At 44.0% G+C, this 25,155-nt stretch overlaps 1 protein-coding gene across 1 annotated transcript in view; it reads left to right on the forward strand.

Moving 5' to 3' along the window:
• Positions 1 to 25,155, forward strand: part of prdm16 (PR domain containing 16) — a 221,234-nt gene that overhangs the window by 99,008 nt on the left and 97,071 nt on the right. The window contains exon 3 of the mRNA XM_030055959.1: positions 18,017 to 18,064. Within this exon, the coding sequence (XP_029911819.1) occupies positions 18,017 to 18,064 (48 nt within the window). The remainder of the gene's footprint in view (positions 1 to 18,016; positions 18,065 to 25,155) is intronic.

Genomic DNA, 25,155 nt, shown 5'->3' on the forward strand with positions numbered 1-25,155 from the left:
TTGTGAGTCAGAGCAGCCGCGGTGAAGCTGAAGTGGACTGCGCTCAAGTGGTTGGTTTGCCGTTGGGCTGACAGCGAGAGAGGAGAAGAGAGGGAGTGTGATGGAGACTTGACCCCTCAACCCCTTTCCTCCAACCCCCTCCTAGCCCTTCTCTCCAGATGATAGATGACCCTCCCTCTCATTCATGTCAAAAGCTCTTGCCCCCCAGACCTCCGAAGTCACTCGCCTATTGTCTGCGCATGTGCACATACGCACATGCACGAGCACCCACATACACACACCACCGGAGCCGTCTATGCCCATAGTCTATCTCTCCGTTAAAACCAAAGACAATCAGTCTTTTTCATCTGTGCCGGTGGTTACCGAGACTCCAACCTTTCAACCTTACATGCCGACCTCCAGACCCTGTCATAGACACACACACACTCACACACACACCATCACCCCCTACCTCCAGGCACCAGGTATGGATTTGTAAGGAGGTTGAGACGGATGAATAGGTGGATAGACAGATTGAGAGAAGGGCAGAGAGAGAGGCGAAGAACGAGGAGAGGAGAACGGACACTGGGCAGTAAATTACTTTGCCAATCAATCTTCCCCCTGGGTAGCCTTGATGAAAGCTGTCCAAACTTTCCCCCGCTACTTTAAGTAACCCTCCTCCAGTTTGTCAGCGGAGAGCTGGGAAATAGGGGGGACAAACAAGTCGCAAGATTAAACACTACTGGGAGGAGAGAGGAAGGGAGAGAAAAAGACAGAGTGCAGGGTGGAGGGAAGGCGAGAGAAAGTGAAATGGAGAGGTCAAGTTCGAGTGAAAGTGTGTGTGGTGGGGTGAGTCAGGAGAAAGGAGCAGAGAGAGAGATGTGCTGCAGGAATGGAAAGAGGAATTTATATCAAGAAAAGGAGAGCCGTTAAGGAAGGTTTGCACTGAGGAATGCATCCTTTTTTCTTTTCAATTCAGGTTGAGTAGCTTCTGATACACACACGCACGCACACGCACACACACACACACACACACACACACACACACGCACACACACATGCAAGCAGGCTCATGGGTCTTCATGGGTGGCACGGCTGGGTGACATGCTGTGACTTAAAACATGTGACACCTCCCAATTACAGCACGGCACCGGGCTCAGGCCGCAGGGATCTTAGCCTTCCTGAGACACACACACACACACTTTTTTACTCCTTCCTGTTCCTTTCTTTTTTAGCCCGAGTAGACAACAGTATAGATTTTCCAGACCGCACACTCACACAAAACACACTTGGTACACACAAACATGCACATAGCCACATGCACCCGCAGAAAGTTTTCTCCTTTACACTTGTCTGCTGGCAGGTTTGAGGGTGTCTCTGTCCAGGACTCTGAAGGGAGAGTGAGGGCTGTTGAGAATGTTAATTTGCTAATTTGTTGTTTTATATAAGACGGGGGAGGAATGGTGGTGTTGGTGCAGTGGGGGCAGCACACACAGTCTGTGTGTTTGGGTCTGAGTAGAGGAGGGGGGGTCGGTGGGGGAGGCAGAGGGTAATGCCGGGTGACAAGGTCCAGCTCAGTGATGCAGATGACTCCCAACCAAGTTATTTTTCTCCGAGAGAATCGGGCAAAAATACCATGACGGTCGGAGAGCAAGAAGCGCCCCATGCCCATAGAAGGTATTAAGATGTCTCTGATACATATCCGCCCTCCTCCTCCTCCTCCTGTCCCCCATGTCTCTCATTCTCAGTCACTTTCTCGCTCTCTCCCAAATCTGGGATGGTGGCCAAATGCCACCAAGGACACCAGGGCTAATAAATCATCCTCGTTTCAACATCTGCCCAGCCCCAAAGGGCTGCCCACAGCCACTACCACCACCCCACCCCTTGTGAAGATGGGACCTTGGCTTTATTCCTCTTCCAGCATCCCTCTATACTCCCCCACCGACACCCCCTCCCTGACTGACAAAACGTCTATTGTCCCATGCCCAAGTGAAGAAGAGACCCTCTTTTCCCCTCTTTGACAAAAGCCGTCTGAAGCCAAGATGGGGACTGCCAGCCGAGATGCCTGGGACCCGGCAGGGGTGCCCCCTCTCCCCCTTCTGCTTTTCTCCCGCCTTCTGGTCCATCCATCCCTCGCTCTCGCTCTCTTTTTTACTTTTAATACTCCCCTCCTGTGGGGGTCACTCACTCAGCTCGCCCCCCGCCCTTTTCATAGTGGTGAACTCTCAGCCTCACATAAAGACATCAAGTGACAGCAGCGAGAGAAAACAGCCAGATTTGGCAGAAAGAGATATTCGACATGCCTGTCAGTGGCCATTCTGCATGCCTTTTGTTCCCTTGGGTGTAGTTGAAATAGATAAATAAACAGTCATAGGCTGAAAAGCCGGGATCAGAAGCTTGTCGCATTTATTCATATTGAACAGAGAAGAAAAAGAGGCAAAAACCTGCTGCTGCCAATTAAGAAGAATAAGACAAAATTCAATTCACAGTGTTTAGATTTGTTTTCACAGCCGAGGTAAAAACTAAGCTATTCAGCAGCTTTCTGCGGCTTGTTCTAAAGATGGCAGTGGGTCTTTAGCATTGTGAGTGTCTCCATGTGGCAGAGAAGATCTGGGAAGTTGTCTCTGGACTCATCAGTTAAGAAACACTCTCTCCACGGTTACTCACAAGGCTTCATTTACCGTGAATGCATGCCGCTTTTTCCCAGCACCTCCAACTCACCCCCAACAACGGGGAGTACCGCCCAGAACTGTGCACGGGCCAGCCTCCGGCCACTTTCACAAAACTGTCTGCTCACAAAGAACTAAGTCACACCACTTTTATTTGTTAAGGGACTTTGAAGATGATGCCTGCTGGGAAATTTAGTATTGTAAAGATGTACCATTTGCATTATTCTGAAAGATGGAAATGAAATTTCAAAGCTGAAATTATAAGCAAAGACCCTCTTTGCAAGTTCTCCTTTGTGTATTTTTTCATGTGAAAAAAACAAGACCCATTTTTTATAACCCGCATTATAGAGTATTTACATCTGACTTGCTTTGTGCCATATTGTGGCGGTCCAGATGTGGCAACGGTCACCAATTCCTAGAAAACAAGTCTTTGACAGTACAGGCAAGGCAACCACTCATTTTCTCCACAGAAGTGCCACTGCATTTTCAGCTCAATACAGCCCAATATTCAAGGATTTAGAAAGTGATAATCATGCTTCCTGCAGCTAGAAATGCTGCAGTGTTTAACAGTTTTTTCTCTCGATTTCCCCCTTTTTAGTGGGAGGCCTCAAACCCCAACTCTATGCAAATGTTTTCATTTGGCTGAAACTACTCAAGCAGGGAGGAACATTTACCAACAAGGTCCCGTGATGAATTAGTCAATTAGCGTTAGTGGCATTTTTTGTTTCATATTTTATTCTGAATTATGTAGATTTAGGCACTGTAATTAATGTTTTTCTTTTTTTTTGTGGTTGGTTCATTATGCGTGGAAATGTATTTGCCTCTGATGCAGAGCTTTGAGTGTTTGTTCATTAGAAGTGGCAGGGCCTCCAAGATGGGAATACTCTATTAAGTTTAGAGCTCCACAAAGCTTGTAGAAAATGTTGGGGTTTTTTGCCTCCTGGTTTGCCCTTCATAGAATTTGCTCTATACTTTGCATTTGCTTTCAACATGGTGATAAGTTCTATCAAATATGCCTGAAGGAAAATTTGAAAAATCTGATCTTTCACTGCTATTCTTTCCCTGCAGACTGCATTCCTTCACAGCTCTTCTCTCCCCCAGCAAAACATTTAGATTTCCAATTAGCCCCTGAGAAGAATGGCTAATTTACCACAGCCAGAGCAGGCGCCTGATGTCTCAATCTGCCGGGTGTCAGCACTGTGAAAAGGAGTGCTTCATGTAGGCACACAGACACACACACACGCGCGCACACACAGACGGCACACACATGCACACACACACACACACACAGGCCCATAAAAGAAAGCACAAAGAATGAGAAAAGTTGGAATAGATAAAATTTAGGAAAGGGAGTGGAAGAAAAAGTAACGAACTTTGAAGACAGGAAAAGATGAAGACGTTAAGAAAAATAAAACCAAGACAAGTAAGGGAAGCACGCTTAAAAAAAAAAAAAAAAAAAAATCCAGTCTGTGAAGAGGGGTCTTATTGAGGCAGTAGACCGGCAGGACAGGCAGCAGTTCAGCAGTGGCCCCAGATTGACTTGTCTGAGAGTGGACAGCCAGCCAGCTTCTCCGCACAACACCCACATTGTCCGCTGTGCCAACGCGCCAGAGCAGCGCTCCTCTCCTCAGGGGGCTGCCTGAGACGAACACATTATAGATACATGTTAGCCTTGGCCCGGCCCTCTGTATACAGTGTGGAGCACTCAGCGGAAAAGAGAAAGAGAAGGAGGGAGGAGATGAGAAATGAAACGCACATGGAAGTTATTGAAGGCTACAGAGCATGGACAGGATAGGATAAAAAAAAAAAAAGTCATATGAAGAGACCACACCTATCAGCCTTATATTTACTGAATTTAAAATGCTGTGGAACAAGATATTCCCAGAGAGAGTGTGCGAGAGAGACGGAGACCAAAAAAAGAGAGATGCTATTTTATGAGACAAGATGCTTGTAGGAATCCACTGGCTTCATCAGCCAGTGGTTTTGGCTTTGGATATCAGTCAGAGTCAGCTCACTAGATCTTCCGTCTTTTTCTTTGTGCCTTTTGAGGCCCCCTGCTCATCTTAATGGGAAACCTCGTCACTGCAGCCATATCATGCTGTGTAATGGTCACTAGCAAGCGGCCAGCTACCTCCCTAGGCCCTGATAGGGAAAGAGAGGGAGAGCGAGGGAGAGAGAGATTCCTGTCTGGCTCCCAAAACCCAAACAACATTAGCGGCGCTGTTCTACTTCTCCTGTGCTCCCTTTCCCAGCCTGCACACACATACACACAAGTGACCCACACACAGTTCCCCTTAACGTCTTGTTATTTCAGCCTCTATCTCTCCATTGTCATTAACCAGAAGCAGGCTGGCTGACTGACACTCCCCTGTCTGTCTGCATGTCTGCAGCCAGCCCCTCTGTCACTCAAAGCTCGTCAGCGGCCGTGGTCTTTATCTTGCCCAGGGCGGCCCTGTGATAACACTGTTAACAACGCTAATGTGTGGCGTGAGGGGGGCCGCCGGAGCCGCCACTGTCAGGGCAAGTGAGTGAGGTCAAGGGCTTTTAACATCTGGTAAAACTGCACCTCCTCTTCTCCACCTCCACTTCACAGTCCTCATACACCCCTGGTGTGTGCGCTGTTTCTTTTATTTCTCTTCAAAATGCTGTCTATCTTTTTCTGTTTTCTACCCCTCCTTCCCCCTCCTCCTCTTCTGCTTTCCAACGTTAACAGTGTGGGGAAAGAGGAAAAAAAACCTCTCTGACTGCAGGACTGAACGGGGCCTTCTCTCTCCACACGCCTTGGGGAAAACACTGGTGTTATTTTAGAAATCACACTGTTAAAGATTAATGTGGGCCTGGAGGAGTGTGTCATCGTTCCTTAACGACAGGGCCGAGACGCTGAATAAAGCCTGCACTGTGTTCTCTCCCACAGCCCAAGGACGGATGAGTTTCCTCTCACCAAGCTCACCCCTCACCCTCCCTTCCTCCTTTGTCCAATAACTCTCTCCCCAAGTCATCCGTTACAACCGCAGGGACCGAAAATGAGAATGAGAGAAATTAAATGAGCGAACTACTCCAAAATCTGCTTCTTCCCCACTCTCAGTTTGCTCACTCAATTTTTTTTTTTTTTTTTTTTTGTTATTAAAATAGACTTTGGCGTGGGCAAAGAATAGCCGACGTACTGGCCTCACAGATACAAAAACAACAAAAAAAAAAAAACAGGGTCAGGAGGGTGTACGCAAACATTTTCCATGCTGATTGCTCTAGTTAGATGACTAATGGAAAGTCCCTGCTCCAATTTGTGACCATGCAACTCCCCCCATAAAGTCATCTGTCATCATCACAAAGAATAGCCAGGCAGACAGACAGCTATAAACCCAGGGTTCAGAGACCATGCCAGCGCATCCTATCTCCGCCTATCACACCTTTGTTATTACAAGAAACAGCCATGATGATGATGATGGTGATAGCTCTACATCAAAAAATAGATATATATATATCATAGACACCAATCAGGATAATAATGATAAAAGCTTTTAATGGCTGAGGATAACGGTGATCATGACCTCTGAGTTTGGAGGAGTGTCAGGTTTTGAGCACCACAAATAGAAATTAGTATCCCTCGCTGAAAGTTTTTTTTTCCTGATAAAGGAAGCTCTCGATAAGCCAGGGAACATCAATCTCTGTGACAGAGATAGTCTTGACTTCTGGTTAATACGGTTGTAAAGGGCCTTCACTTTATATGGCCCAGCTAATAAACTCATTTGTGATGAGCCCGAAGGTCAACTGAGTGGACTCACAAATGCAACCTGTGCATCAGGAGAGTTTTGTCAGTGACATTAAATAGATGTGGCATCACAACATGCCTGTGACAGAGCCCTTTTAATGCGGACATCCTAGGTTTTCAGTTTTTGGTCCATGTGTTGTAACATGGATGCAGAATGACCTTTGGAATCACATAAACTGTCATATATTAAAATTCCTTTAACTCCACTTGGCAGAGTGTCTGACACCACAAAGTCCAATGTTATCCACTTTTTTCCATTTGATGCTTGCCCTCGTGTAGCCAGTGGCATCATATCATTGCTTTTGCAACATCATTGCCACGCAGTCTTTTGAAGTTTGAGACCATCCCCTACTTTATCAAAGTTAGTGACAGTTGAACTCATCTTGGGTTTTGGAGAAAAAAAAAACATCAGACAATGGCCTTTGTCCACAGGAGTGGGATTGCTCCACTATCTCCACTCAGTAATATCTTCTTCGAGGAGTCCTCAAGGCCAAATCATAAAGCGTGATGAGAGAGGCTCCAAATATGTGTATGTTACATTGTCTAGGGGTTGGCAAGATGTTTCACCGCCTGTTTTCACCACCCAGTGTCATTTCATCCCCACAACCCTGCCACTGCTCCTCCAGGCAAGTTGGATAAACAGGACAGCAGTGAATCATGGGGTTACAATGTTCTGGGACATTGTAGCCGTCTAATCAATTTCATTAGCCGCATAAATCATTGCAGCTTGACATTTATTGTGGAGGTGATGGGTTGATCCTGTGGACTTGGAGACAGCTCTCGTGGTGATAAATATTGCTATCTCTCAAGCGAGGATAAATGGAGTGTTGTTCAGAAAGACAGGGGGAATGTAAAGAAGAAACACTGAACATGAGGAGCATGAGGCCCAAAGAGGTTGTCAAGCAGCAATAAGCGACTGCAGAGTGCTGGACGATTCGGCTGCACATTGAGGTTGAGCTATCATTTGTGAATGTTATGTAAACGTTGCCTTGGTTATTTGAAATGGTCTGTGACTGCCCTTCGAGTTAGTGTACTTTGTGTTGCAGGATGTGCAGTGTAATCTTGGTCATTCTTAGGTCGTGTGAGTGGGCTTTTGTTTTAGCTTTTGGAGCGCAAAGATAAAAGTGCTGTCAGTAAATACTTGGCAATTTAAATAGTAATTGGGATGTTTATTATTCAGGTACTAGTCTGAAAGACTCTGGAAGCCGTATGCCATTATTTGGAATGTAGTTAATTGTTCATGTACTTAATGGTTAGTGGATGCATTGAATCTGAAAACACCCAGTCATCATGCGTCTCGGCCCATTATCTGCATTCGGCGATCAAGGTTCCCTATGGCCCCTGTGTTCCTCATCGGCCACCACAGTGGAAGAAACCATTTAGAGTCAGTATCTCCAGACAGTATCTTTTGGCAGTAGCAGCTGCTTTAACTGCGCTGGTCTTTATACTGTTCCACCATGTAAATAATTTGATTGGCCACTGAAAGAAATCAAAAGGGTAAACAGTGCACCAGCTACAGTCCATTTGCCGTACACAAACACTTTTTGTCTTTTATCTGCAAATCGCATTCGAAATGATACAAATTCTAATGGCCGCTATTAGAACTATTAAGCCGTCGTTATTATTGTTGGTATTTTTATCGTGTACGTGCCTCAATTACCATCAGTGGTAATTGCGATTGCATTGAACTTAAAATGATAGGGGCGAATGAGGGATTTTCAAGTTTGATTAGAAGCGATTGCAGTTTTTCAAAAGTTGACTTAACTCACTGGTGGTAGAATGCTGACTGAACATAAAATGGTCCAACTCCATCAAGATCAAGGGGTATTCACACACACACACACACACACACACACACACACACACACAGAAATGCACACATGCTGGAGAGGCCTGTAGATATGTGGTAAATAGAGACCAGCCAGTAGCTTTTTGTACTCTGCCATAAACATGACAACTGCATAAATCTGCCAATATGATGGAAAAGAGCAGTCTGGATACACAGGAACACACACAGACACACTCTCTCTCTCTCTCACACACACACACACACACACACACACTTCATGTTCCTTCAGCTTTATGTCAGAAAAAACAAAACAAAACATTTGACAAGGTCAGGTTTGTCAGATACCAAGTGCTCCTTATATCTTTTGCATTTAATTAGGTGATAAAAAGTAAGAAAAGGTGTGTGTGTGTGTGTGCATGTGTGTGTGTGTGTGTGTGTGTGTGTGTGTGTGTGTGTGGAGGCAACAGAAAAGAAACTAAACGCACAGACACACTCTTAAACAAAGAGAGTCCTATGAACACTAGCAGCTGTTTACTCTTTCCCTCAGCACACGCCACACCATTCACCTCTGTCCTACTGATGACCTAACTTTGTAAAACATCTAAGCTCCACATCTTCCCTGTAAACACAGGGGCCAAGCTGGCACAAAAAGACCATTGAGAGAGCGAAGGAAGTCTGCGAAACTAAATGGATAGTTCGAGTCTACAGAGGACAGAGAAGGCACCTATTGGGATGTACTTGATAGTTGATCTGCGGGTTAAAAAATGACTATAATCTTGTAATGGTCATAGCACCAACATGCAGTAGGTGCTACATGCTGCATGGGCTGAATAAGCTGATGGGGAATCCACTTTGAAAGCATTGTTTTACAAGCTACCAACTGCTTCACAATGGGAATAGTTGTAGAATTATTTGTCAGGAGAAATATAGTTTACTAAAGCTTCTTAGAAAAAGTAGTTCAAATTACTTTGTTAAAAAAATGATCAAATCGACAATGTAATGCAACATCGTAACAAAGTATCATACAAAATTAAGTCACATCCTAGAAAAAATGCCACTTATTTGAGTTTACTGAAAAAAAACTGCCCTTTTGTTGACTTGAATATTCTGCCTGTAGGTCAAAATTAAAAAAAAAAAAAAAAAAAAGTAAATAAACATATACAAACATAGGCCAGTATTCATAGAAAGGTGTAAGGAATGCCTCCTTTGCTTTTGTATGCAGTGTCTGTTATTCAGATGCCTGCCTTCAAGAAATTAGGGTCCTTACTGAATAACAAGGACCTTACTGAGTTAGCCAAGTTCAAAAATAGCATGCAACAACTTCTCTGAATATTTAATGAATTTATTGATGATTATGACTAATTGATATCTTGCAAATTCAAGATTATCTACGGCAAAATGTAGTTAAACTACTAGTTTAATTGCATGTTGTGAAACTGTTCCCCAACAGTCACTGTATGTATACAAGTTGTCTCTGTTTAGCAGAGAATGTTTGGTGCAACAGAGTTTTAACCAATACGCAGTGCCCAAACCACCCCCACTGCACACAAACAAAAACACACTCATACACCTTCCCGTCAGAGCACCGTCTTGCCTGTGTGCATGAGCAGGAAATCCATGGTCAGGGCCTGTTTATTTATCTGCTGGAGAAATCTCATCAGCAAGTCATTCGGCGTGGCTTTGGCCTTCTCAAGCACCATCATCATCATCATGTGTAGGGCTTGACCTCGGTGTAAACCCTCTGAGCCCCTGAAGAAAGCCCCTGCTTGTCCCAGGCCCCGACCCACATATACATGCACTTAGCCTCCAAATCACTGGAGACCTTTCACTTCAGTATTTGGGCCCGCGCCCAAGCTCCTCAGTTGTGTGTGAGTGTGTGATGCCAATATGTAGAAAAGCCACAGGCTGGGGGATGCCTGACCGACTAACACACACAAGTACAGATACATATAAATACACCCTTTCCTCTTGAGTGTCTAAATGTAAAAAAAAAAATCAGTGTACAACTTCCTTTTTCCTTTCCACCCATTTCTGTCTGTTTCTCTCTCTCTTTCTGTCTCGTCTGTCTGTGTTCAGCCGCCTTGTTCCAGCAGGCATGTCCTTCCTGTGCAAAAATGGGAAGTGAAGAGAGAGAGGAGAAATGAAAAGCCCCTAAAATCCCTCTGTTTATGTGGAAATATGCAAACGGTGTAAATATTTGGCCGGACCCCGATAAACGATATGCAATTTACTCGCCCGGTTATCCATCGTCACGTGACAATATCTCGATGGCTGCCATCCAGAAAAACCCCTGATGCGATGAGAGATCCCTTCTGCAGAGTGTGTTTCCATGTCCTTCTCTGCCTGCTAAAAGGGATTCCTGGTTTGAATTAGGGATTCATATTGGCACTAGACAGAGGGACAGACAGTGTGGTCTGGTGTACATTTCTAAATACACACATTGAGCTTGCAGGGGGAAATGGAGATATGAAACATATGAGACCGTTGGACTGAAAAGCCAATATCAGATTTATGTAGTGCATAAATGTAAACATTCATATATGCATAGGCCGCATAAGCATCTTGCTCAGTTGAGGAATGTGAAATGAAAAGTATCCGTGACATGACCTCTGATTCAATCTATATGCCCTGAAGTCAAGACCCTAAATCTTACTCCCATAACCCCCTGCTTGCTAAGAGGCAATATGTGTCATGGGAAGAATAGGTGATCATTAGAAATAAGGCAATATTATTTCTCTCCCCACTACCACATATCGATAAACTGCAACCTTTATCAAAATGAAGAGGGGGGGTAGGTGATATATTATCGTCTGAAAGGCAAGCCACAGTGGCTGCCGATGCTGTGTAGGCAATCCTCTTAGACCACAAGGTAGGGTTATTTATTGGGCCTCAACCCAGCAGCTGTCACAGCATCTGCTAGGGGAAGATCTATCGGCACACCCTTATTCACTTATGATTATTACTGATCATCTGCCCAAATGACTTATCAATAAAGTGGAGGCCAAGCAGATAATTTATCTGTATAGCTCTGTCGATATCAAGTTCAGAGTCAACGGCCTTAAAAGGATAAGGGGCCTTGGACATCAGGTGATGGATGGTCTTACAAGGCCCCCATGAAAATATGACCCTTTTAATAAATTTGCAGGATCTTATTCTGTTTTTCCTCCCTTCATCATTCTATCCAATGCTCTCACTCTCTCCTTTCACTTGCCAAGGTGTGTTTGTTGATTAAAACCTCACCTTCAACTCAACCAACTCTGCTGGTCCCATCGGTGGGTTTGTCATTTCAAAGGCATGCTGTGTGGCCAAGCTCTGTTCCAACTCGCAGAACTTTATTTTAAACTCTAGTTAAGATCCCAAGGTTTCCAAAGACACCAAATATGTCCTGCTGAATAACAGGGAAATGTGTATAAAACCAACAATGATATCGTGGGTTTGAGTATTTCACTCAATATATGCTGATGATGATATAGCTTCAGTGCACATATATCTATATCTATATATCTATAGCTATATAATACTGATACTAATTTACTGAACATGAAGCATGTCTGTGTGTGTGTAGAAAAAATTAGACACTACTTATATATATATTAGGGTGACATCAAATGGAAAATAAGACTTCAAGTGGTTAAGTTCACACCCTGGCATTGTAACATCGCTTTCCTGCAGAGAATCTACTTCAAACGCACAGCCCTAAGATGTAGGAATACAAATATTTGATCCACTTATTTGTACAAACTGTATAATGTGCGGCACGTACACAGACCACACATGCCTATGCAAGACTTTGTGAATCATCCAGGACATTGAAATGATGAGACAAGCCTGTCCGGGGTCAGCATTAACCCTCCCAAGATATTTCACCGTGGCATTTTCTTCATAAATCATGCAAAGACTCTTAGGACATACAGGGTCACTGCATGTTCTGTAAACATCAGGCGTTTTGTATTTGACAAGTGGCCGTGACTTTCCAGAGTCGCACAATAGCTCCAAGTGTTTGCCTTCCAAATCTAACCTTTGTGCGCTAAGCTCTATCTCTCCAACAGCTTTCAGTTCCGTCACAGGCCACACCCTGCGTAGCCCCATCTTGGATATGGGGTTGGGTAACAGTGTTAGCTTTAGCACTGTGTGATAAGTGTCAAGCTAATCTGATCTCTCCTCTTTTACTCTCTCTCCACGGCTTTTTGTGCGCCAGACAATGGGAACTCATGCATTCCACTGGCATCCATATTTTTTTTCTTTTCACCAGTGCACTGTATGATTTTCTCACATTCAGCTTGACAGCAAAGTGAAGGGACGGCGATAAGGAATCAAACAATACCGAGCCCAGGAGCGATTATGTTCATAATGACCTTCCCTATCAACCGAGAGAGAGAGAGTCTGCTATCAGCACTCCCCTTGATGTTTGCCTTGGCAAAAGGACTTCAAGTCTTCCGCTTATTAAAGTCATCATAAATATATTCTATCTGATTGACGCCCTGCTTCCTGCTATTTAGCAGGGAGGATTTCTACTCCACTTCCCTCTCTCTTGCCTCTTTCTTCCCACCTCCCTGCTTAAGTCCTGCGAGCAACCTCATTGTTGAGGCATGTTTTTAAGTAGTCATAGCTCTGGTCTTGTTTTGGGTCAGCTGTCACGGCCCCTATCTCTGGGAAGTCCCGAAATAGCCACATTTTACACCCTTTTAAAGGACAAGTCAGAGGAGAGACTTGGAGCTACAGTCAGGCACCATCTGAGTCTACGTTAAAAAGCAGATTGAGTCAGACATGTATCCTTAGTCAAACAATCTCTAACAGATTCTGGCAGGAAAGTGTAAAGGTTTGTTATCAGGCAGTTCAAATGATAGCGAGAGACCTCAGAGGAAAACACTGGAGACTTGATATCCTCTCCTCTTTTTCTTCCTTTTTGGGGCAGAAACGCGTCGTTTCATTGATTGTAAAGTGCTCCGATCAGATTTGCCAGTATCGGGGAGTCAGAGGAGTCAGATCCATTTGTTGAGATCATGTTTGACATGATGGTTAGCTCCTATTTTAGAGGCTCCAGCAATGAGAAACAGAACCTCCCCTTTCTTTTTTTCCCTCTTTTTTCGTTCAAGCTCTCTCCCTCACTGACACAAATACACTCTTTCTGCAGTTTATTATTCAACACGGCCCACAGTGAAAGACCGCTTCCTCTCTCATCTATACGTCAAAAAGATCAATAGCCCGTCCAGGACATTGCCACCACAATGAAATCTTGTCAGCCAGCCAAGAAGCTGCAAAAGTTCCCAATAAATGCGTAGCAAAACTTTCAATTTGTGGCTTTCTTGGTGTGGCTCTTGCAGCCAATGGCTTGTCAGTCAGGGCCTTGGTTCAAAAAGCCCTGAGGTTTGTTTGCTGCTGGTTCTTTTTGGAAACTTGTGGCTTTGTGACATCCGCAGCCATCCATTGGGCCGTGTTGCTGTATTGCCTCATATTATCCAGACTTGAGGAGAATTGTTTTTGGCAATGGGACACTAACATTTTCCTACGGCACAAACCTCCAAGTGGGGCCCTCTTCTCGATGCCTCTCCTCACGTCTGAGGATGATGATGAGCAAGCTTTGCAAGGTCCTCTTCTAGTTACTATGGCTACTTACTCTGACATCTCATTGGTGAGCAGCTATATGAATAGAAAATTAGACTACGGGTCCTTCTATCAGGGTGTGACTTGAGTTGTACTTCTAAAACCGCCACATGTGCTTTATAGGCTACATACAGAAATCCCCCTCAAGGCATTTCTGCTATTTTTTCGCTTTAAATGAGCTCTGGAAATAAACAGAGCAGAATTTTGCGCCGTCATGTGTTTTAGGGCTGTGACAGGTCTTGTAAAAACAACGACTCGGTCCTCTTGCTGAGTGTCTTTCCCCACGCCGTGTTTTCTTTTGTCTGCTTGGTCATCATGGCATGTCAATACGAATGGTGCTAAAGTGGTGTTGAAAAACTCCTGACTCTGTCCAATAACAAAACCTGCGCTATGAAACACTAATAATGGTGGGTTTTTCCCTCCCGCCTTGTGTGAAAACACACTCCGCAGACATACAGACATGTTAAGATACACACACACACACACACTCTCATACACAAACACACACAGTTACGCATACCCCTAATGAGGGTCTGGACAGCTCTTGGTGGAAGGATTCTGCAGGTGGCTGCACTTTCATCAAGCCACGACTGGATTTGTTTATGTTTGAGGTCATATGGGCCAGAGAGAGAGGTTTCTGTGCCCAGACACACACACACACACACACACACACACACACACACACACACACACACACACTTGCTCACACATACACACATTCTAATTACCCTCGCTTCAGTGTTTTCTCTTTTCCCTAAGACATATTGACATGTCAGCATTCAGCAGGCTAGATACAGAACAAATGGACAATTTACCTCTCTCTGTGTAAAGGAAAATCTATCCCTCTCTCTATATAGGCCAGTCTGTATTTGGACCTGTCTCACCAACCAAGAGTAAAAGTCACTTTGAGACGACGGTGACACGTGCAATAAATCATAGGGCCGCCAGTCAGGGGCCAATCACATTTTCCTTCCCTAATTAATAATTTATTTATTTGCTTGGCGGGGTTCTCCTGCAGTTTTATGTGTGGGCTTTATGTGTGTGTATGCATTTGTTTGTATGTGTGTATGTGTGTGTGCATGTGTGAGAGCTGAAAAAAGGGCCCCACCTGTCCTTGTATCATGATTTTTATCATCATTGCACTAACCTCTGCTTTCGACCACAGATTTTGCCTTTGGTCAACCCCCCCCCCCCCCCCCCCCCCCCCCCCCCAAAAAAAAAAAAAAACGGTGACTTGAAAAAAAAACAAAAAACTATTTGAATTCAAATTGGATTGGATTCAAAACAAGGAAGCTTTGTAATTACAGTTTTTGCCCCATGGTCGATGTACAGTAGATACAAAGTCCTGGGCCCAAAGCAGAGGTTTGGACGATAGCAGGCCTCCCTCCCGTCCAGACCCCCCACCTGAGGCTGAAAGACATTAAGGCATCAGTAAAACCACTCATGTCTGCTCGCATGTCTCCTATAGTTTTAGGTTACTCTCGCACAATTTGATACACACACATATTTACGCTTGGCATGTAGCTGAACAGAGCGGGGGGGGGGAGCCCAGAAACGCTCCTATAGTTGTTGAACGCCTGGTAGCATTTTAGACGACCCGGCCAAGCTGTTGGTTTTGTAAACTGTTGCAGCTGGTCCTGTGCATTACAAGGAAGGGGAAAGCCTCCCACTTTCGCCCTATCTGTCTCTCTCTCTGTCTCTCTCTCTCTCGCTCTCTCTCTCTCTCACACACATACAAGCCTATTTTTAGTCATTGCTTTTGTGAGGCATTTTTTGAGCTCATACAAATAAAGGCCTAATTAATACGTTTCGTCATCTAACACAGATGTACTGTTCGACCACGACTCCCTTCCCTTTTTCAAAAAACATTGTTGCATTGAGGCACCATGAACACACTCCACAATCTCAAGGAAAAACATATGAAAAATAGGACCGCATAATGACAATGAGAGGACGAAGGTATCACAGATTTAGATTTATTGCTGTTTTGTTTCAATCCGTGTATTTTGCAGTTGTACATCAGCTTTATAGCATCTGGTATAGCCATTTCTGTGTCACTGTGTTGCGGTTTTACTCAGATTTTACAGTAAATTGCAAATTAGAGAGCTCACACCTCATCAAATATGATGCACCTTTGCTTTCATAGGAAGGATCAAACAGGTACCAAAAGGAAAAAATCCAACCTCTTAATAAAAAAAAATAAATAAATGATAAATAAATAAATAAATCACCTCTCCCCATGTTCGAAAGGCAACAAAAAACGGTATTTGCCCTTAACTGTGTTTACTGCACCAAACAAACAACCCCAGTAAACGCTGCGTACAAGACAGACCACTCATCCATTTCTAAGTTTAAAACTGTGCAGCATAATAGCTGGAACAAAACACCCTCAACATAAAACGCAGCAAAGTCCTGACAGACTGCTTCAGTTCTGTTTGTTTGTTTGTTCCTCGATCTGTCACAGGAAATTTCTCAAATAACCTTTGGAAACAATGCATCTCACCACTCTTCCCTGGTGTGTCTGTTTTTTTTTTTTTTTTTTTTTTTTTTTAAATACACTGACTGGCCCATGGGGGGAGCTACACATAAAGGTCAAAAAACAAGGTGACTAATTAGTTTCGCATTGGCTGTGAGGAGCTGCATCATCTGCGGGGGGATGACATGTTTACTGTTGCCTTGTTTAAAACCGAGCAGCAACGTGACTGCGATTTCACCAACGGGATGCCTCTGTGAAGGCTTTAATGATATGTGTAAGTAGGCTGAGAGCGCTGTTGTAAGTATCTGTGGTGTAATTGCTCCCATTCGGTGAGGCTGCGAAAGAGATCCCTTGACAGCTTAATGCAGAGAGAGAGAGAAGTGCGGCGTTCGGTGCGTTGGTGCACATATGGCCCATCTGGTTCACTGTAGAGAGAGAGGCAGAGAGAGAGAGAGAGAGGCACTGAAAGTGAACTTCTGTGTGCTACTATGTTCGCAGATGAATGGTTCTCTCCGTCACTGAAAAGTCGAAATTCTTACCGCACCTTTATCTAGAACTGCATGTGAGTGTAGGCACACACATTCATACTTAATAATCTCCTACTATGAAATGAGGCCATGTATTTCGCCGGCTGTATAAAAGAAGTCGCTGTATGCCGGAATGCAGAGAATAGCCTTACAGTCTCCGCGGCAGATTTCATAGCAGATAAATGTCTCTAAATCCAGACCTATATGTTCCTCCGGTCCACAATCACGGTGGGCCACACAGAGGTTTAGGAAATACAAACTTTAATATGTCAGTTCTAATATAGTCCCAGCCTCTCTTGTCACAACAGCCCAACAACACACCCACTGTTAAAGAGCAGATTGGGAGGATGGGGGGCAGGAAAAAGGAGATCGAAATATGTTGCTCGTGTGTATTTCTGTGTGAGTTTGTGCGTGTTTTATAGGCGCAAACTGGCTTCAGCTCAGTAATGTACCATGTCAGTCCCGCACCCCACCTATAAACTGCTTTGAAAACAGTCTGCATCCTTTACTTTGATCCTCAGGTGCTATCAATGGGCTTCAGAAAGAGAGAGGGAGAGACAGACGGAGAGTCAGGGTTACCATTATAACTGAAATGCCCCCTCAGAGCATCAGAGCAGCCCTGTCTCTTCATCATTCCCCCACTTCCTTCATTTCCTCCAGCAGACACTGGGAGCATTCTACCACCCATCTGCCCCCAGTAAATATTGCTTGAAGGCTTAATTACACACACACACATACGCACACTCGCACACAGAGAGACATACACACTGTCTCAGCGAAATTTCCTGCAACGCTGAAGCGGAGAATTAACGTCAAATCTGTGGGGCATTCATTCATCAGTGTGCGAGTGCGTGTGCGCTGTTATATCTGCTTGTGTGTGTGTGTGTGTGTGTGTGTGTGTGTGTGTGTGTGTGTGTGTTTGTGTGACCTCTCAGCCCATTATTATATCCCCCTGGTCACATTTGTAGCCCAGAGGGTCTGTGTGATGAACTATGAACACCCGCTGCTCGTGTCATCAAGCCGCGACGGTCACAAAGAGCCGAAGCCTTGTGAAGCATTTGACATTTTAGACACAGGAATCAATATTCTCTTTTAATGCTAAAATTGCCATTTTTTTTATCAGGCTTAAAAATGTTACGTTGTTGGCACAGTGTCGAAATGTTAAAATAATACATGTATTTTTGTTTTTGTTTCTTTTAGCAGATGATGAACGACCATGAAGCAGCCTCCCCTGACAGCTGCATCAAAAAGGTAAGATGTGCTGATTCGGCTTGTTGTACCAATCTGTGTCCACACACACATACACTCGCAACCGAGGGGTTTTAATTAAAAACAGTTTGGTTTCGTGTCTTGGCGCTCGACTTTTCTGCACCCATGTTTCGCTGGAAAAGCCAAAGTGTGTTGAGTGGTGGAGAGGAGCTACTGATGGAAACACCGAATCCACAGTGAAACGATCCTCCGCACATTTACATCAATACGTTTTACATGGGCTTGAAAAGCTGAAACTGGAATGGGTGCCAACTGCCAAAACATTAAAATTACAAAAAAAATGTCTCCACTCACATAATACAATATGTAAACTTTTTTTTTTTTTTTTTTAATTTTGTCTTGAGGATTGAGCCTTCCTTACTGGAGCTGAGGAAGGCCAAGAGCTGAAATGCGTATGTTTTTTTCTGCTGCTGTGTAAATTAACAAAGGTCATACATTGTATTATGTGGGTGTAGAAAATCTTTTATTAAATTTATGAGGCCAAGTATATCTTTTTTTTTTTTTTTTTAAACTTTGGATTCACTGGAAAACCTCACAGTGACCGAAATCCATCCCTGCTTTCTCGGAGGAGGCTGACAGACAATGAATTGCAATCACAGGGAGGATCCCCCTCTTCAACCTCCCACCTCTCTTCTCTCCTTACCCCATGACCGATACGTCCCATTGACCAGCCACTGACCACTTTATGAGGTGATAAATTTATTGAAGAGGCTGGGCAGTTTGCTTTTTACGGCCAGTGTCGCCGGGTCAAGGCGGGACAGGGAGAGAGTTCATGTCCATCTAATGGTCCATGAAAGAACAATGGCTGCAGCCGAGCAAACACTTGTCCCGAGAATCACTGAAGCTGCATGCAGCACATTTAGCCCCACTGCAAGTCAATGGTCGGCTAAAACAAAATCAATCGTTGAAAACGTAAGAGCAGTAAATTATACGGGGCTCTATCTGGTTTGAGTTTCAGAAGCCTGATTCATATTTGGTGTATGGCAAGCCTGTTTCAAATGTTTTGATCAATCAGATTGAAGACATTTTTTTAATGTCTAAAACTGATTGACAGAGCTCTTGGTGCATTAGCAGTATGTGATGGCTAAATATGAGTTTTTTACGTGTGAAATGTTGGTTTACTGTCCTTGTGGATTTGAAAGAATGTTAGTTGAAGAAAAAAAAAGGCAAAAATCTTGACTTTTCTTTGCCAGGTGAATGGTGTGGTGTGGATGTTGCCAGCTTGTTTTCACCTGATCTCAAAATTTAGCGAGAAGTGCCACAGGGGGATATTAGACCTGACTTAACTTACCTGACAGGACAGGTCAAAACAACAGGGGGAGAACTAATGGCGGACTACTTTCCACACCAAATTCAGCAAATGTGAATCTATTCCGTAAAATTTCAAGCATCGTGAGCCAGGCGAGGAGATGTTTACTGAGAACGCCTCGTTGTGATACAGCGCACTGTATATCCTTAGCTGGAAGTGCTACACTTAAACGTTGCCACATCCTATTTTATAATTCTGACCAGTTTGACCATTGGAAAAACAAAATCATATCATTTTCCTTCATTTGCATTTCAGGTCAAGGGTCTTGCTGCTGCACCCTCTATAAACAGGCAGGCTGACTGCTCGGTTGATTTTAAATCCTACATTAGTCTCAATGAGCTTATTTTAAGAGTTGACCGCAGGTGGTTTGGGCCGTTTCACTGTTGCCCACATGTTCGTACAATGTGGAAAAACCTAGATGGTTTTATAAACTACCTAACCACCTTTCCAGTAGGAGTGGCCCGTGCCCTCCATGCATACCCACACACACACACACACACGTGCATTCATACAACTGTACACACACAGTCACACAGACATGCATACATGTACAGATAGGCATTTAAAGTCAGTCTCACAGTGATGATGGAACACATACAATACACTCACCTGCAGTAGACTCAGAACACACACACGCACCTACACACACATACACACATACACACACACACACACACACACACACGCGGAGGCCTCGTCTCATTATGCAGCGTGTGAGCTGTGGTGGGCCCTCGTCAGGCGGCGGTGGACCACATGCCTGTTATGAATATGAATGAAATTATGCATGAGCCATTCCTTATGACATGACTCATTCATCCACATTGTGCAAGCGCACGCACACACAAACACTGGCACGCATACACAGACACTGGCACGCACACACACACACACACACACACACACACACACACACACATAAAACACACACAAACACATGCATGCGTTCACCATTACTGCCTCCACCATGTCATTACCATCGCTATGCTTGATTAAGGCAGACTGTTAATTGAGTTGTAGCTCGTGAACACACTGGCTCACTACTGAAAGGTGGGTGTGTGTGAGTGGGTGCATGTGTGTGTGTGTGTTATTTCCTATATGCAGCTGTGCATTACATTTCAGTAAAACAGATGTCTTAAGCTGTGTTCATAAGACTGACAAAATTGCATGTGTTGGTGCGTGTCTGCATGTGAGTGCGTCTGCATGCATAAAGTACACACACCCGTTACACACAGTGAGCCAAGGTAAAAGGTCCTCAGCAGAATGTATATTAGCTGCTATGGTAACAAATTAATCTTCTTTAGGCAGGGTACCAACTCCTGTATATGGATGGATGGATGGATGCATGCATGCACATTTCACAAGGTAACACACACGTCGAAGTAGGCAGGCACTGGAAAAGAGAAACAGACCGCACTTTCCCCCTCTCTTTTAAAAACTTAGACACTGATATTTGACAAATGTATGTGCATACCGACACCAATACACCTCAACTTTGATTAAACCAACGTAAGCCAATTTCTACACTAATCTGAGTAAATTTTTTAAATTGTGTATTTATGTCTTTTGCTTTCTCTCCACATTAGGCTGTTTTTGAGAAGTTCCCTGAGCACAGTGATAAGCAACACACAAAAACCATGACATCTACTAAACTGGGCATGTATAAGCTCCTGAGCCATGACCTATATGACATTAAGCCACTTAAGCAGAGGTCTTGGATAGCAGCAGTAACTTAAGCCCATTTTATAGTTGAATGAAGCATAAATATAATGTAAAAACACAAAAAAATAGCATGTGAGAGTCTTACATTGAAGCTTTCCCCCTCTGCATGGTTGTGTGTTTTGTTGGGTTTCTGTACATAAACATCCCTCAGTGATCAACCAATCAGAGCGTGTGACTTTTTGTAGACTTGACAAGAAGCTGAGATTCTTAGATAGGCCTGCAACACCTCTGTGGAGACCCTTTCGACCTCAAATACACGTCAAATAGTGTCTTTTATCTGCTGTAGCTAAATGCATGAAGTGCCAATCAAGAAACAAATGCAAGCATGAGTTGTAAGTAACTCATGAGCACAAGCCATTTTGGATGTTGACTACCACAAGCACTTTTCTAAATTCTCTGTTTTCTCCAGCCACACTACAACACCTGACTGTCACTCAGGGCATTTTCAAAAATATCAGCTGGCAGATGCATGCATTTTCAAATTTACCCAGTTTAGTGTAGACAAGGCAAACTTTACTCTCTCTCTCCCTCTCTCTCTCTCTCTCTCTCTCTCTCTCTCTCTCTGCCTCTTGGTGGGAGGTATCGGGAGAGACAGGGTTAAGGCGAGGGATAAAACATGAGAGAAGATGTTATTGTATCTCCTGGAGCTCACTTACTGAAAGCTGCCTGGGGCTTAGCCACAGCTGCACATGTGTGTCCGGAGGTTTAAGGCCTTGTGTGTATATCCTTAGAGATGTAGTCTTGGCTTATACACGCACATGCATCTTCACACCTCCCACACAGATCGAGAAAGAAAAAAGAAAATCAGTTATCTCATCTGCTTCTACTCCTTTTCTCCTGCTCCCTGTCTCTCGCTGATCAGACGCCGGTGGTGTTGTTGCAGCTATAGATTACTATCAGTGGCTGCTGGCGATAAGATCAGGGATCGTTTGGTTTGGTCTGGTTCAGCTACACACAACAGGACTATCTGTCTGTTTGGCTGTCTGGGCTGCACAAGCCCCGCTTATATTCACACACTGCACATACACTTAAGTCTGTGTGTGTGTTTGAATGTGTGTGTGTGTGTGCTAAAGTTATTAGGGTTTCAGGGTGTGTGTTGCTTTTTGGATTGCTTGGATTTAAGAGTGGTAGCCAGATAGGGAGAGTGGGTGAAAGACAGTCTATGCTCTGTGTATTTGTGTGTGTGTGTGTGTGTACGTGCATGCATGTGTGTTAATCCTCATCTTCAGAAGAGCGCCGCTGTCCATCCCAACGTGTGTAAACACTCTAGCAGATCAGATGGCAGATAATGACTTCCAGATAGACACCCTCCATTCAACCAGCAGAGAAAATCAATGAGCACTGATTGCTTTTTTCCCAAGACGATCTTCTCCCCCTCAAGGCCACTATCTCTCTCTCTCTCTCTCTCTCTGCTCAATTCATTCACCTCTCAATAGCACTGAGATTGAATCAATTGATGTTGCTTTTCACAGGGGATTTACCGCTGAAAGATACAGAGGAATATCTCTTTAAGACGATCAAGTCTCTCTTACGCTCTCCGTGTCACTCTTTCTCTCCTATTTGTCCTCTCTAAAGGGGGGCATGATTTTTTTCTTAAGCACTGACGCTCGCTAGATAGTGATTAATGTCTTACTTTAGATGACTGACATAGACGTGCATGTGCATTTTCACATTCTTCATGTTTCCTTTAAGCTATCTAGCCTCCCGCACCGTGAGTGGTGCGGAGTTGAGCTTTTTTTTTTTTTGGGTGGCTTCCACGTCTTTAGTGCAGATTCTGTGATCTTAATGTTAAGTTCAAACTATTTTGGGAAGTGGGTGCAAAATTTTTCAGAAAATTTTTCCAAAAATCGGGGCCCTTTTTTAACCGATCTGTGGTGCGGACCAGCTGTCCTGTGAAAGCATTTCATTAATGTTCAAATCAAAGCAAGGAAATTATGACACCGATGTAGTGCATTTTGGGGTTTACCGCGGGATGTTTTGTTTTTAGCATGATATCGGTTAGTGGTGTTTTGCTCTCAACAAGTTCCTCTTATTTCCAAATGCGTAACGGCACATCCCCAGTGGCATTTAATGTTTATTTGCCACATAGCACATGTGACCGCACTGCATGGGTAGAGGCTTACATTTTTATGAATGTAAAAATTTTTCTACTGGCCTTGTAGTCTCCACCAAAGCAGAATCAGTGACAACAGAGCCCATATTTCCATTTTTGGCAGATTAAAATGTAAACAGTAGAACGTAAAACAGGCTACTCACTGACATTTCAAACTCCTTTACATTTATTTACTTTTACCTATTAGCTATTTTTTTGTGACTTAGAGTCTATTTTAGAGTGTCTAGTGTCCAAATGGACTCTGGAATGGTTTTTTTTTTAATAGCACACCCCTTAGTTTTAAATGGGAAAATGACAATGGTTGTTGTCAAGGGGTTGATATGAACTCTGACCTATAAGTAGATCTTTCCCATTCCACATTGAAAGACTGGGGAGCCAAATGGGGGTCAGCTGCTGGTGTGTGTGTCTGTGTGTCTGTGTGTGTGTGTGTATGTGTATGTGTGTGTGTGTGAACATCTTTTTTTCCCATATCAAGCCAGGGAATTGAGTCTCTAAATATGCTAGCTAAATGACCCTAAATGTATGAGGGCTATTATGTGGACAGAGGGAGGCTCGTGGGTCACAGAAGTGATCTAGCACTCCAGGCCGTAGTTTACCCCCCATCAGCAGCACCACACTCCCATCCCCCCACCCCCACCCCACCCGCTTAAATAGGCCCGTGATTGATTGATAATTATGATAATTTGTTTGAAATGATTATCTGGATATTATAATCACTGCCACCCCAGTGCACCATGGGGGCAAGTCATTTTTCATAATGCAGCACATCACAGATGCCCTCTGGTTACAGGGGTGGCTGTGTGTGTGTGTGTGTGTGTGTGTGTGTGTGTGTCTGTGTGTGTGTGTGTGTGTTTGTCTAGTATGGGGGTGTGTGAATGCCAGAGGCCAGGCAGTGGGCTCCCCTGGGCCATGGCTTGACTGAGGAGTGATGAGCCCAAGGAGCAGGAAATGGCCTACACACACACACACACACACACACACACATAAAGTCACAAGCGCACACTCATGCACTGAATAGACCTTTGACTAGCGCAGACCAGATAGTTTCATTTTGACAAGTCATCTCTGTTACATTTAGACGTAGTTAAGTATAGATAGCTACATAGATCGCACACACATTCTTTTAGTCACATCTGTTTTTTAACTGCATTAAGAGACATTTGTCAGTCTTTTAATATTCTTCTTCTTCCTCTTCTTCTTCATCAAAACATGGTAACGTCCCAAGTTCCCAAACGTCTCCTCGTCACCCTCAGACAGTGAGCAAACACACCGTACCTCCAATCATCCTGTCTGCTCTGTCATCTTAAGGAAAAGAAGGGGAGATGTGTGTGTGTGTGTGTGTGTGTGCAAGTAAATGTGCACGTGTGTGTATTGGGAGGGGGTCTAGAAATAATATTTGCGGTTTTCGCTTCACCCTGAGATGACTTAATGATGATATGGCTCTCTTTCTTCTTCAGGGCAGGGTTACATTTTAATGGGCCCTGAGTGACATGTTTTCATTTGGCTCCGTACACCCCACCACACACACACACACACACACACACACACACACACACACACACACACACACACTATCATCTTCATCCCATCCCCTCTTAAAAATATACACCACCTGCCCTGTGTCAGGTCCGGCAAAGCAAAAGAAAAAAACAAAAGAAACTTCGAAAGTGTGTGTGTGTGTGCGTGTGTGCTGGGTTTGGTGCCATGCTGACAGTCAGACAAATGTGTGGAGTTTAAGCACACAGGTTGAAAATTAATGCATTTGAGGAACATCTGACTTCAGGCGTAAGGCAGGATAATCTTTCGTGGCACAAATTTGAACAGAAACATTCAAAAAGTAAAATAAAACATAAGCAAACATAATGTCATCAGTATCGGGTGTAACACATGACAAAGAAACAAGTTAGAACTTTTGTTTTACTAACTCTAAAA

This window comes from Myripristis murdjan, chromosome 7 (genome assembly GCF_902150065.1).
Source record: "Myripristis murdjan chromosome 7, fMyrMur1.1, whole genome shotgun sequence".
Classification (NCBI taxonomy): domain Eukaryota; kingdom Metazoa; phylum Chordata; class Actinopteri; order Holocentriformes; family Holocentridae; genus Myripristis; species Myripristis murdjan.